Raw genomic sequence first — 15,080 nt, 5'->3', positions numbered from 1 at the left:
GATGAATTTGCCCAACTGTAGGCTATAAGTGTTCTGGGCATGTTTAAGGTAGACCAAGCTAAGCTATGATGTTTGGTAGGTTAGGTATATCAAATGCATTTTTGATTTAGGATATTTTCAACTTATGATGGGCTTACTGGGTCATAACAACATTGTAAGTTGAAGATGATCTGTACTTTCCCAGACATTTCTTCATTACTCATGCTTTTGTGCAAATACTCGTTATTTAGTTATACCAGTTATAAGAGGCAATATTGTGTTTATCCTAGTTCTTCATTGCAACTTACTGACCATTTGTTTTCAACTCTAAATAACAATTCTTTTTCCTCTGAGGTTTATATTATCTGATACAATGTCAATATACTGCTCACATTCTTCCCTGAGGACTTTGATATTTGTCATTACCAATCTATCCAACATGCTATCTTCAAGAATATTTTACATTCTATTCTTCAATAACTTCCATCCAATATCTGGATGGATCAGTCTTCATTTTATTTAGTCTTTTCATGCAAATTGGTATAGTTTGACTAACACATTTTTCTTCTTGAAGCTCCTGCTTCTTTTGTTTCCTAAGATACCATTCTGTTCTGATTATCTAGGCTCTGACCATCTATCTTAGTCCTCTTTGCTAGGTTTATTCCTCTGTCTGCCCCCAAAATTTTGGTGTTTACCAATACTACTTCTTGTCTCTGTTGTTTTTTCTTTTCATTTTGCATACTCTCTCGAAGTAATGTCATTCACACCCATGACTTCTGTTGGCTTTAAGTCTAGTTCTCTCTTCTGGATCTCTCCCTAAGGTTCAGAATTATATATACCAAACCAAACCAAACCAAACCAAAACACCACCACTACAACAAAAAGAAAACAACACAGAACCTGTTCGCTAGAAGCCCTATTGGCATTTCAATCTTAAAACATCGAAGCTGAAATCCTTAAACTTAACCTGTTTTTGCCTTAATCCAGAGAACTCACCATCTCTCACCCAAGTTATTTTGAAAAATTATCATCATGACTTCAGTCTTTTACTCCATCAGTCTATCTACTCAAAACTAAGGAGATTTTTCTAAAATAAAAATCTGATCACGTTATTGTTACTGGTTGGGTAAAATTCAGACTAGTTGTTGGTTTGGCATACATGATTCTCAATGATAATAATAATAATAATAATACTCAGCATAAATACAGAAACTCTGTTTTTCCTTAAATTTTTTTTTAAAATAATCAATCAATAATTCAATCAATAAATAATTGTCTAGTGCTATAGAGAACTGACATATTGGATATAATTTATATTCTCAAATGTATCATCTTGTCATCTGCATTAAGGCATTCACTAGAAATTAGATTACAATTTTATGTAGAAAATAATATAAATTGTAATAAGAACTGACATTTATTGATTTCTTTCAATGTTCCAATTGCTGTGCTAAGTGTTCTCACACATGACATACAATTTTTGTGACAAATTAGTGACAAATTATCTGTTTTATTAATGAGTAAATAAATTAAAGGTTAATTAGACTTGAGCAAGGACAGTGATGGTCAAGGGATAATTCAGACCAGGTGATCTGTTTCACGAACTTTGTATAGCTCAATAGCATCTCTGTTTAAGGGTACAAATGAAGAAGTAAGACAACTATTACTACAAAACACTAAAGTAGGCTTAAAAGAGAAAACTCTTGTGTGATACAAAACTTGAGGGAAATCTTACATCTTGGGAAGGTTTCCTATGCATTATGAGAAGGGGTAAAACACACTAGATGAGAAAGAGATGAAGAAGTCTTGGAGTTTAGAATAGGTGGTATTGTTGTGAGGGCCACAGAAGCCTGTGATGTTGTAGCAGATTATTTTTTATGGCTTTTTAAAAAAATATTTTATTTATTTATTTGACAGAGAGAGAGCAAGCACAAGCAAGGGGGAGCGGCAGAGGGGGAGAGAGAAGCAGGCTTCCCTCCAAGCAGGGAGCCTGATGTGGGGCTTGATCCCAGGACACTGGGATCATGACCTGAGCTGAAGGCAGACGCTTAATCGACTGAGCCACCCAGGCACACCGGATTATTTGTTTTTGAGTAGGAGAAATAATGGTGGATTGTGGGTCCTGAATGCTAGGTTGAGGGCAATAAGTAGAGATCTTTGGATATCTCTGAGCTTGTTCTTTTTGTTTTGGAATAGTAGAAGGAATTACCTGAGGGTTACTTGATATGGTTAAATTTGAATGGAGAACATTATAGAGATGACAAGGACACCAATTGGAGTCTTTGTAATCCTTGAGTATGATGATGAATTTCTGAACCCAGAATAGCAATGGATAACAAGGAGGAATAGTATGATTTTTACCGTGCATTTTCCTCTATGGAAATGTTTTTACTTTAGGAGATACAATTTATGTACCATAAAAATTCAACCACTTCAAGGATACAATTCAGTGATTTTTGTTAAATATCATGAGTTTTACAACCATCATCATCATTTGATTTTAGGGGGTGCCTGGGTGGCTCAGTCAGTTAAGCATCTGCCTTCAGCTCAGGGTCCTGGGATGGAGCCCCGCATTGGGCTCCCTGCTCAGCGGGGAGTCTGCTTCTCCCTCTCCCTCTGCCTGCTGCTCCCCCTGCTTGTACTCTCTCTCTCTCTCTCTCTGTCAAATATATAAATAAAATCTTCAAAAAAGTGATTTGGTTTTAGGACATTATCATCACTCCAATATGATAACTCATGTTCCATTTACAGTTAATCTTCATTTCCACTCCTAGCCTTAGGCAACCACTAATCAGTTTACTTTCTGTCTCCATAGATTTGCCTGTTCTGAACATTTCATATAAATGGAAACATATAGCATATGGTCTTTTGTGTCTGGCGTCTTTCATTTAACATAATGTTTTCGAGGTTCATCCATACTGTAATATGATCAGTAGATTCATTCTTTTTTATTAATGAATAGTAGTATTCCATTGCTGGATATACCATATTTGGATTATAAGTTCATGAGTTGATAGACATTTGAGGTGTTTCTGATATTGGACTATTATTAATATGCTATGAAGATTCACGTGCAGATACTTCTGTGAATATGTTTACATTTCCTGTGGGAGATTCACATGAGTGGAATTGCTGTGCTATATGGTAAGTTTATATATAACTTCTAAAATTTTGCCTTTGCAATTTTTAAAGGCACAAAATGAAAACTGAAACACAGAATTACCATATGGCCTAGCAATTCCACTCCTAGGTATATACCCCCCAAATTGGAAACAGATGCTCAGAGAAAAAACTTTGTGACTGTTTATAGCAGCACTATTCACGATGGCCAAAAAGTGGAAACATCCCAATCTCTATCAAATAATGAACAGATAAATAAAATGTAGAATAGAATATTATTCAGCCCTAAAAAAGTGAAATTCTGATACATGCTACAATATTGAAAATATTATGTTAAGTGAAAGAAAACGGACACAAAATGTTACATATTGTATGACTCCACTTATTTGAAATATCCAGAATAGGCAAATTCATAGAAACAGAAAGCAGATTAGGGGTTGTCAGGGGCTGAAAGGAGAGGAGAAAGGGAAGTCATTGCTTAATGGGTTTGGGGTTTACTTTTGGGGAGATGAAAAACTTCTGTAATTACATAGTGGTGATGGTTGCACAGGACTGTGAATATACTTAGTGTTACTGATTCATATACTTTAAAATGGTTAAAATAGTAAATGTTATGCATATTTTACCATAATAAAAAAGAATAAAGCTTTGTATGATCCACAAACTGAACATTTTTAAATCCACATGAATAGAGTAAATTGATTTGCTTTGGTACACTGCTCTTGGAGAGTCAGGATGCCAAGGGAAACTCTTCTTCCTTAGAATCAATTAATCATCATTATTATCATCATAGCTCACTTATTCAGTGCCTACTATGTCCATACATTGGTCTCAGGGCTCTACAGACATTATCTCTTAATTTTCATAACATTACAAACAGGCAGGCATTATCCCTAATTTTCAAGATTAGGAAATAGAAGCTCTAAGAGATTAATATATCCACAGTCACAGAGTTAGCAAATGCTGGAAGTGTGACTCAAGAGACCTTCTCTTTTATTCTAAAGGCTTTGGATTTTATACTATATTTTGTTCTTTTTTTTTTTTTTTACTTTATTAAAATACGGAGTTTATTTCACATGTATATTTTTGTCTCCCCACCATTTCCATTTGTCTGACCACCACTACTACTATGTCCTATCATAACATTCCATACATACTTAAAACCAAGCAAAGGGTGGAGTTCCATCTTTAAAAATAAACAGGCATTTTGGACAACAAATTCTTGGCAATGGAACCTGGACAACATTTATCAGACACGGTAGGGAAAGTTCTCACTCTGCATTATAAAAAGGACAGCCAGATATCAACTGTTACAGAAATGAAATAAGATGGAAAATTTTAACAAACTGTTTAAACTATTTTCTTAAAGAGACTTCCTCCACTGCCAGAGATCCTGAATAGCCTCTTGGTCAGTCATCCGGAAGCAATTCTTCACATAATTGATGAACTTGGCTTCCACTTTGGGAAGAGAACCACCTTTTTCTATACTTGCTTGCATTTTTGCTTTAATGTCTTCTACAGAACTAGGTCCTTTCGGTGTTTTGGGCGTCTTTTCCTGTTTTTTGAAAGATTCTTGACCTTTTGTTCTTGGTGTTGATGGTTTTGAGTCTTTTCTATTCTGGTTTGATTTTTGTGCATTTTTGGCTGGAGTGTCTCGTATAGATTTCTTTATTGGAGCCTTTTCTTCAGCTTCCTCATCATCAAAATCATCATCATCATCATCTTCGTCATCATCGTCATCATCATCATCATCGTCATCTTCATCATCTTCATCAGCAGCAAGTTTTACTTTTTTCTGTGGAAACTTGCTACCACTTCCAGGGGCAGAACGCTTTCCAGATATACTAAGGAGTTTCACGTCCTCTTCCTCTTCATCTTCTGACTCTGCATCTTCCTCCACAGCTACTAAGTGCTGTCCACTAATATGCACAGGCCCTGAACCACATTTCAACCGTAAGACCACAGGTGGTGTTATTTCAAAGCCCCCAAGAGAAACCGTTGGCTGTACAGACATTTTCAAAGTTGCCAGTGTGACTTTAATTGGACTGCCTTCATAATTCATTGCCTCTGCTTCAACAATGTGCAATTCATCCTTTGCACCAGCTCCTAAACTGACCGTTCTTAAAGATAACTGGTGCTCATTTTCATCATTATCCACCTTAAAGTGATAATCCTTGTCAGCCTTTAGTTCACAACCGAAAAGATAGTTCTGGGGCCTCCGGGGGCTCATGTCCATGTCCATCGAATCTTCCATGGGGTGGTGGCACGCACTTAGGTGGAAGAGAAGGCGGACAGAGATAAACGACTACTGTTCCACACAACAGCCGTGCAGGACGGAATCACACCAGGGACTATACTATATTTTGTTCTTTTAAAATTGTTTGAGCATGTACTAGCTGGAAGGCATCATGCACAAAAGAATAGTAAAACAAAGCATTATTATTGAAGAAGGCAGAAGAAACTGGAAAGGGACTCTATTATTGGAAACCTCAGTGTTTTAGGAAATTCACATTGTGTTTAATGCTAGTGGACCCCTGGGTAAACTGGAACAATGACCATAATTTATCCCACATTGTAACATGACAGTTCCTAGCTCAGTATATGTTTACTATAAGCTGATTTCAAATATTCTGGCTTACTTCCAAGAAGAACACAAGAGCTTATAATTTCAATTATATGGCATTTCAAGCAGAACCATGTCCTAATATTGGACTGAGGGATTAGAGTTGACTGCCAGGACAGCAACACAGTTCAGGAAAGAATTATTATTTTTAGATCACTTTGAGGGCCAAGTGGACCAGCTTACCCTTGTGCTGGAAAACATCACAAAGGCTAAAGGACTTAATACTTAGTGAGCCTTAATAGAAAAAGTAAGTTATGTGAAGTTGTTGTATACAGGATCTCAATGGAAAGCTAAAAGTCTCGCACTCCACATTTTATTGAGGGTTTAGAGGCTTGAATTACAATCAGCCTCTAAACTGTGGGTTAGGATTTATTTGACATTAAGATTTAACCATTAGTTATTAGAAAAATATGAAATTACTTTGAGAAATATTTGGTTATACTAAAGCTTGAATAGGTAAAATATAGAAATTAGAAAAGATATATGAATTATTTTATTATGACATTGCTTCCTGAAATTAGAACTTATATTGCATTGAAGTCTTAAAAATATAAAATGTTAATATCTGTGAACTTTTTAAAAAAATAAATTATATTACAAATAATTTGTCAACATCTCTTGTATAAATTTAGATATATACCCACAATCCATGAGCTTCCTTCACATCACAAGGTGAAAAGGTTAAGGTTCCTTATGTTTTAGTTTAATTGCAGGCACAGCTTCAGTGGCTCAACATGTATGGAGAATCCTAAGAGCAATTCCATTCTCAGACATTGATGTTGAGGCTTTCCAATCTTTCCTCAACTTTTCCAGGTTAAAGGAAACTAAGACTTCAGGATGAAAAACATATCTCCGTTAAACTTGTTGGAGAGCTCTTTGTTACTTAGTGATCAAAATTTGACCCCTTTGACCTCCCACAGATGGTTTGTATTGATGTCCCATTAAATTCAATTTCCCTCCCTTTGAATTGTATGAAAGAACAACTCCTTGAAACCTTTCTAACTATTTCTTTGGCAAGGCTTATAACTGTAAGCTTGTTCCTTATCACCTAGGACATACTCTTCCTTTGACCAGACTGTTAGCATTTTGCGCAGTGTGCTGGAGCTGGCTCACAGTGGTTTCCCAGCTCTGTGTTCAATGACATCTCATTGGTAGCCTGACATCAGTTTTCTGGGAATATTTACATCGCAGAAATCAGCAAGTGCTGCCTAATGAGCCCTAGTTTTTCACCTGTAGAACTGGTTGTTAAACTTTGATTACCACATCACTGATATGAAGAATCCAGGTGAAAATACAGAATGAGTGAAATAAGTCAGTCAGAAAAAGACAAATATCATGTGATTTCACTCCTATGTGGAATTGAAGAAACAAAACAAATGAACAAAGAAGAAAAGAGACAAATAAAAAACAGACTCTTAAATACAGAGAACAAACTGTAGGGGAGGCGGGTAGCGGGGGATGAGTGAAATAAACGGGATTAAGAGTATACTTATCTTGATGAGCACTGAGTAATGCATAGAATTGTTGAATCACTACATTGTACATCTGAAACTAATATAGCACTGCATGTTAATTATACTTGAATAGATATAAACAAACAAACAAACAAATTAATAAATAAATAAAGCTTGAGAACACACATGCAAAAGGAATCCAAGTGAGAACATAGAGAAGGATTCCGTAAAAACTCACAGGTCACAGCTCTGGGGTATCACTGGCAAACTTGATCGTGGATACACAGCTGGGGCTCCAGAGCTTGCCTCCCAGGAACTTATATCCTTATAGGGACTGCCACAGTTTTGTGTTTATAATTATGATTAGGATTTCCAAATTTAAAAGTGGGGAAATTTTCTCCCATTCTTACATAAAACAGCAGTGCGATGCCATAGTCTATGGATCAAAGACAGAGTGGTTGGGTTAGAAAATGTTTCTTAATTTTAACATTATGTGGTGTATTTAGACCAGCATTTCTCTTTAGTTAGGTCTTAAATTGTAGTGGGTTTTTTTTTTTTATGTTTTGTTTTTTTTGAATATCAGGAAAGTCCCCATAAATTTGTAGGTAGTTCTCTTTGAGAATAGCATGGATCCAATTTCCTGCCAATCCACCAGAGAATGTTGATGTTTTAAAAAGATAGGATCTTGTGAAGTTCTGTAGTGCTGCACATTATTTTGTTCTTGAAGTAATACTTAAAAGAAAATGACAAATAGCATATTTTATGGTTATAGCACTGGAATATTGAAAACATATTCTCTTAGAGCAAATTATTACTATTTTGTAAAAAAAAAAAAAGAGCACCCTTGGATCATATAGATGTGTTTGTGAACACTAAGTATAAAATTTAATACACTATTAAATTGTGTATCCTGTTTTGTTAACCGAGATTTATTTATTAAGATATTAATATGACCCCTTCCACCACACTCGTTGCATAAAGCCTCGCAGAAGAAAAACAGAAAGTGAAATAGTTTTAGCCCTAAAGATACTCTAGTTCTCTTAGGAAGATTATCTAAATGCACCAAGATGAAAATCATTAAGTAAATTGTATGATACAGACTGTATACATAGTCAGTTTAGAGAAAAGAGAACTTTCTTTAGGTTGGAAGAGTTAGATTTTAACGGAGATTTGGATTTGATCTTTATACCACATAAGTCATTTTTGACTACCTGTTTTACTATTTGACATAGTATCTTTTTCCATCTCTCCAAGTAAAAACATAAAGAAGATAGAAAACTAGAAGCCTTGGGGACATTTTATATGACCCTCCTTTAGAAATTTGAGGATATAGTTTACATACGACTCAATAGGCCTTGTCCTATGAATTATACTTCCAAAAAAATTTTTTCAGGAATATGGTTTGTAATATGATAAAGAGGATTCTGATGTATGAATGACATGCTCCATATTATTGAAATTAACTAGTAACTGGCCTGTCATACATGGCCTCTACATGACCTTTCTTTGTGTGTGTTCTGTTCCTGGCAAGGGACGGTCATGGTCAGTGGTACTAAGCCCTTTCTGTGGCTGCTGGAGGGGGTCAAGTCATGTTCTAGTCAGGAGCAGGAGGCTCTGAGAACACGCCTCCTACATTCTGTTCAAGTTCCCGTTTCTGTGGTTTTCTAGCATTTGGTTACCATGTACTTTCAAACAATTCTGTGCATGTATTAAGTTAAAAAAGAATCACTTTAAAAAATGCCAAGAATGATTTCATTAACCAAATGGATTAAAAAATATGGTGCTACGTACTAGGGGAAAAACCAAACTAATAAATCATACTGTAAACTAATAATGCATACCGTTGACCTTAGAAATGGAAAAGTATATCCTGGAAGTGTTACTTTTACATTTTTTTCTAAAGCTCTGTTAGATTGCTACCTTAGTTTAAAGTGGGGAAAAGAAGCCAAAACCTGCTACCAGGAGTTAAGTTGACAAGTACGTTCTTTCATGATTACTTTGTGTTAGGGCGTAAAATTCCTTTTCGATGTAAACAGGGCTTTTAAGAATCTGGAAAGGAATGTTAAACAGCAGGTGAAAGGTGGAACCTTGAGGCCAAAGAAGACATTAAGTAAACTTAACCTATCCAATTCACCCTGGAACGTGAGTAAATCTAGAGCCTGGAAAAGAATACCCCAGGCTCTTCTGGTCACAGTGAATTAATGTCTGAGTTAACTGAAGCTATACTATTTGCATAGAGAACTCCTGAGATTTTTAAGAAAACAGAAATGCAAAGACAACTCCAATAAACTCTACCTTTGAAACTCTTAAGGGGATATGAACGTCATAGTCTTACCAATCACAGTAAAAAGCACACTTAGAAATGTTTACATAAAATGTCTACTTTTACATAAAAACCAAGGTAAAGCAGATTTCTCAGAGCAACTACCCTGCGTATATCGCTAGCCATAGACTAGACACATCAAAACTTTTGTTAATGGTTACTTAACCTTTACCTAATAAATAGTACATTAATATATTTTTCTGTATTCAGAAACTTCCTGGAAATATTTAACCTCATAGGAAATTCCTGAACCTACAAAAACTAAATATTCTGTAGCACAAGTGGAATACATTTTGGCGTTGCTTATTCTGATGAAATAATGTGTGCTATGGCATTATAAATATTCTAGAAGATAACAGGATCACTCAAGGTCACTGGCTTCAAAATAGAGCCCAAGCTCAGCTCTGGAAGAACTGTCATGCTTTCACTGTCAAGGAAAGGTTTTATCCCAGATTAATGAGGTCTCCTGTTGAGAGTCTTCTTGACGCTAAAACAATTGAATCTTCTGTAACTCCCTCCGGACTCTGACAGAAGGAACAGGTATAAATGGCCATGTCAGTAGTAACAGTAATAGAATAATAATTCAGCATCAGGTTAAGATCTGCCTTTATATTGAAAATGTATTATTTGCTAGTGATTGTGCTGTCTTCCCAGATACTATCGTATCAAATCTTCATATGTGATGGGCATTGTTATACCAGTTTCACAGCTGTAGAAAATGCTGTCAAGAGGCTCAACAATCGCTCAAGATTACAAGGCTAGGGAATAGCAGAGCCAGCTTTGACAGAGATCCTCGTGGTTCTGCAGCCAGTACTCTTACTTCTGGTGGTCAGACTGCTGCCTCTCTCTAGATGTCCAACACCGGCAATTGCCCAAGCCAACTGGGTACCCATGCGGAAATATAGCCCCAGCTTTGTAAGAAGTAACTTCATGCACACAAGCATCTGTGGCTTAAAACGAAGAGTGTCCCCAGTGTAGATGGTGCATGTGAGAGTAACCGACAGCCTTGCATTTTCCATTAGACCCTCCGATGTCCCCTGCATCAGGTACAGTACCTAACACAGAGTGTGTGCCTGCTTGAAGGCATGAGGTAGGTGGGGGGACTCTATTTTCCCTACATTCGTGGACTGCAAGAGATAGAAGTACTCAGATGCTATAGACCACTTATATAGAATTAATTCAATGAGGAACTAATTTATTCTATTTTGAAAAGCATAATTCTAGCAGATTTCTGGCCTACTATTCATGATAAATGTAGAAAATGCAGTTTTTTTCTTAAAAAATTATAATGAGGGGCTCCTGGGTGGCTCGGTTGGTTAAGTATCTGCCTTCGGCTCAGGTCATGATCCCAGGGTCCTGGGATCGAGCCACGCAATTGCATGAGGGTGAACTGAGAAGCCTGCTTCTCCCTCTCTTCCCCACTTGTGTTATCTCTGTCGCTATCTTTATCTCTCTCTCTCTCAAATAAATAAAATCTTAAAAACAATTATAATGAACACTAATTCCTTCATTATCATTCATATCAAATTGATATATTCATATCAATATTCATATCAAAATCCCTAAATATTTGCTAAGCATCTATGCTGGGTGTTATGCCAGGTAGAAGGGTGCAGTGCTGAGGTGTGGGGTGGAGGTGGGAGGGCAATTTTGCTTCTAAAATGAGTCCTTAAAGATGAAGAAAAGTCATCTCTGCTTAATGGAAAAGAACTTTTAAAAAGTAAGAAAATTTAAATAACGTTTTGGTCAACTATTCTATACTTTTTTGGGTTTTGTTCATTTTTGCTGTTCAGTGATGTGTTAATTGGAAGGATAGTAAGGAATGTTAATCTAAACAGAACAAGTGTGGAAGTGAATCTGCACACCACAACACTCCAAAAATTCTATGTAAATAAATATCCTGATCAAGGTTTTGAATAACTTAAATGGTGTTGATTGATACGATTTTGAACAGGGCTAGCTTATTTCTCTAAAAATCTGGAGTCTTCACATATGGATATTTCTTCCTATAGATGAAAGAGAATTCTTATTTAGTTAAACACAGTTGACAGAGGGCTTAATAAATGATTTACACACAGGGTGATCAGATGCGTACCAAGTATACTATTCACAAACTGAAACAATTCCTCCTCCATAACATAAAAAAAAAAAGGCATCTTACCCTCACACTTGCAGTTCATCATCAAAATGTGATTGTCAGAGTGGAAATAAACTTGATTCCATTTTAAAGTCTTGCTATGCAACTGATAAAAGACAAAACTTTATTATTATTATTTTGCATTTTTCTTACAACCAAGATCCTTTAAGCCGGCATTTAAAACAAAAGTTAAACCCTGTACTGTCTGTAGGAAAGTTTTGTAAGATCTGTGTCCCTGTACATTTTCTACTATCAGTCTCTGGAAACGGTGGGGCAGGGATGCTGATTAACCAGCTGACTTTAAGAACTTTGCAAAGTTAAAAATGTTGCCTGCCTTGAAAATCTATGTAGAGTTTTTCCAAAATTTAAACCTAGGCCAAGCCAAATCTTATATGTGTTCTGAGAAGTAAAGACAATGCACAATGGATAGAACATGGATTCTGGAGTTCTAAAAACCAGAGGTCAAATCTGGCATTATTCGTTTTTAGCGCTAAGATACTGAGCAAGCAATGGTTTCTCTGAACTCGGTATTTTCACTCATAAAAGCAACTCTTTACAATTGCATGAGGGTGAACTGAGATCATTTATAGGTAAAGTGCAAAAAAATGGTAGCTATTGAACTTAGTCACAGTTGTTCTGCATTGTCATGAGTTCTTGGATTGAAGTAGCCCAACAGGGTAAGATTCAGTCAGTCAGCAGACACGGACAGCGTGCTTTCTGGGTGCCAAGCATTCTGACAGCCCTGGGAACACAATGGTGACAAGGCCCTGCCTTTGTCCTTCAGGGACTTCCAGTCTGTTCACAGAGATCAGGAAACACTGTGTACTTCCACCAACCCAGGATGCGAGCTGCCATGACAAGAGGGACAGTCACAGGGATAAGGTGGCTTGTTTTTATTTTTGTTTTTGCTTTTAAATTCTCTCTTTTTTGTACAAACAATAAAACAGACTTGCTTTTTCCCCGCCGTGTGGACGTATTTGTTTTTCTGTTGGCTCAGTGGTTTTGGGTCGGCCTACCCTTTGTATTATAACAGCAGATTCTCAAGCTAAACTGGAGTCAGCTCAGGAACACAGGATGACTCCTTCATGAAGTTGAATTCAAGCCATACTTCTTGGCTGGGATTGTCAGGCTGGACTATCCTCTCCTAAAATGAGTGATGTATGAACATATTTACATTAGTTCTGAGAAGTCAGGGAGTGTAGTATCACTATTAAGAACTATATATCTTTAACTGAGCTTTGCAGAGTCTGTTAACTTTATTCCAAATTGAGGCAGGAAGAGTTATAAGGGATTGTGGCGGCTCGCTGTCTGCATGGGAACCTGGGGCCTTTCAGAACTACACTTCTTTTCACCCAAAGCAGAGATAATGTAGAGCATGCAAATGATTCTCAGACTTATTTTCTTGTACTGTTCTTAGGTTCACTTATTTAAATAGTGCATTGTGTTTAATAGGTAGGCTTCCTTTCCAAATGGTCATAACATTCCTCAAAGGTTGGAATTTGTTTTAAACTCAGCAGTAAAGACTACTGAACTTAGAGTTACTTTTCCTGTAACGATTCTTAGCAACATTGGCACAGCTATGACCTTGGCACAGCTATGACAATAAAGATAAAAATAAAAACTAGTTATTTTAGCCTTAACTATTTTGCATTTCCAAGAAGAGTGCCAGAGCTTTTGAAGAAAGCAATATTTAAATATTTCTATATAGATGCACGTACACACATACACACACACACAGTCTATATTTCTTTAAACCATTCTAATATTTGCATATGTATAACCAAATTCACTTTTTTTTTTACCCATTATATACACATTGATTTTACTTAGGGAGGAAAAAACATTAAATTATCAGTCTGAAGTTAACATCTACTAAATTTGCAAGAGATACTTCACTTTCATTCAGATGAAAACAACAATGGAGAATCTGACCTTCCTTTGTGTGGGAGGAGTGAAAATTAGAAAAATGGAAGTTACAATTTTCTTGGACACAAGTCCCCTTGTTTCAGTCCCCCACCCCCCTCGCCCCATGTGGAACTTCAATAACCAGGCTGCCGGAAGTGAGAGTTCTCCCAAGATTAAATTCTTAAAAGACTCCTTGGCTGTAAAATTACAAAAGTGTGGATAAGCACCTTGTTCATATGTATTGGGTCTATTGAATTTACACATACATGTAGAAATAAATCAGTGGTGTCTTTATTTGACTATCAGTGGAAAATGTAGAGAAACTTAACCTTTGATTTTTCTGAATGCTTTTCAGGTTATCTTCTTGCTATGGTCTGAGGTTTTGTGTCCCTCCAAAATTCATATGTTGAAAGCCTTATACCCAAAGTGATAATATTAGGAGGTGAGGCCTTTGGGAGGTGGTACCTTTGGGAGATGACTGGGTTTCAACCCATGAGTGGGTTTAATGCTCTTATAAAAACACCCAAGAGAGCTCCTTTGCTCTTTCCACCATGCAAAGATACAATTAGAAGTCTGCAACCCAAAAGAAGGCCCTCACTGGCCACACTGGCACCCTTGGACTTCCAGCCTCCAGAACCATGAGAAATAAATATTTGTTGTTTATAAGCCACTCAGTTTATGTTATTTTGTTATAGCAGCCCAAATGAACTAAAATGCTTATAAATGCACATTTGTTTTAAGTCGGCTGAATTCTTACATAACATTTTGAGAAGACTGACAGATAAAACTATTCTTAGAGAATGATTTAGTATAGCACTGAAATAATATGCTATCCTGACCTTCTGGGCTTAGTGCATCTGTTCTTTCAACAAACATTCTTTGACCATCTTCTACTGTAAAGTATTCTGTGAAGTACTGGGCATCTAGAAATGAAAGATACACTTCTTGGCATTAAAGAGCTGACAGTATGATGGGAAAGGCAGTTGAATGAACAGACTTTGTGAGAGCACAGAAATGCTCTGATATGTATACACAGCATGCACATGGGAGGGGGAGCCACTTAATGGAGCTCACAGGGTGAAGAGTGATCAAAGACAGCTTCCAGGAGAAGGTGGCCTCTGGGTTGATGGCTAAGTGAGTTCTTGGGGAGGTTCACTACCACAGAGGGAGAGAAAAGTCTGCCTGGGAACCCACATGCAGTTAAGCACAGCTGGAGAATTAGATGGTGGAAGGACAGTGGGTAGAGTGAAGGCCATGGTGTTGGAGTGCTGGCTCATAATCAAAGTGGGAATGATTTATTGAGGGCCTACCACCATACATTATGGATATTACCCCTAATCTTTCAATTGAAAGCATTCTTACTTTTTTTTATTCTCTCTTTAGAACTAAAAAAAGAGAGACTTGGGGAGTCTAAGGGATTTGACCCAAAGGTTACATGCCTAATGAGTGATATACAAAAGAAGATTTAGACCCAGTCTTGTCTCCAAAGCCAATACTCTTTCTACTGATTTGGGGGCTTGGCTTCCCAGGAGTATTGAA

General features: G+C 36.8%; 2 protein-coding genes across 2 annotated transcripts in view; one reads left to right on the top strand and one right to left on the bottom strand.

The window, feature by feature from the left end:
- Window positions 1–15,080, top strand: part of LOC135364024 (uncharacterized protein C8orf34-like) — a 111,388-nt gene that overhangs the window by 70,061 nt on the left and 26,247 nt on the right. The window lies entirely within an intron of this gene.
- On the bottom strand, window positions 4,407–5,445 carry LOC123859000 (nucleophosmin-like). Its single transcript, XM_045896433.3, has one exon. The coding sequence runs from the start codon at window positions 5,351–5,353 to the stop codon at window positions 4,463–4,465; it is 891 nt and encodes a 296-aa protein (XP_045752389.1). The 5' UTR covers window positions 5,354–5,445; the 3' UTR covers window positions 4,407–4,462.

The sequence above is a fragment of the Mirounga angustirostris genome, unplaced genomic scaffold, assembly GCF_029215605.1.
Source record: "Mirounga angustirostris isolate CCGP_5_RB_7025 unplaced genomic scaffold, mMirAng1.0.hap1 SCAF_4, whole genome shotgun sequence".
Taxonomy (NCBI): domain Eukaryota; kingdom Metazoa; phylum Chordata; class Mammalia; order Carnivora; family Phocidae; genus Mirounga; species Mirounga angustirostris.
The sequence above is the reverse complement of the archived record's forward strand: the minus strand, read 5'-3'. Positions and strand labels throughout refer to the sequence as shown.

Coding starts and splice junctions, on each gene's coding strand:
- LOC123859000 (XM_045896433.3), bottom strand. CDS start 5,353: ATGGAAGATTCGATGGACATGGACATGAGCCCCCGGAGGCCCCAGAAC.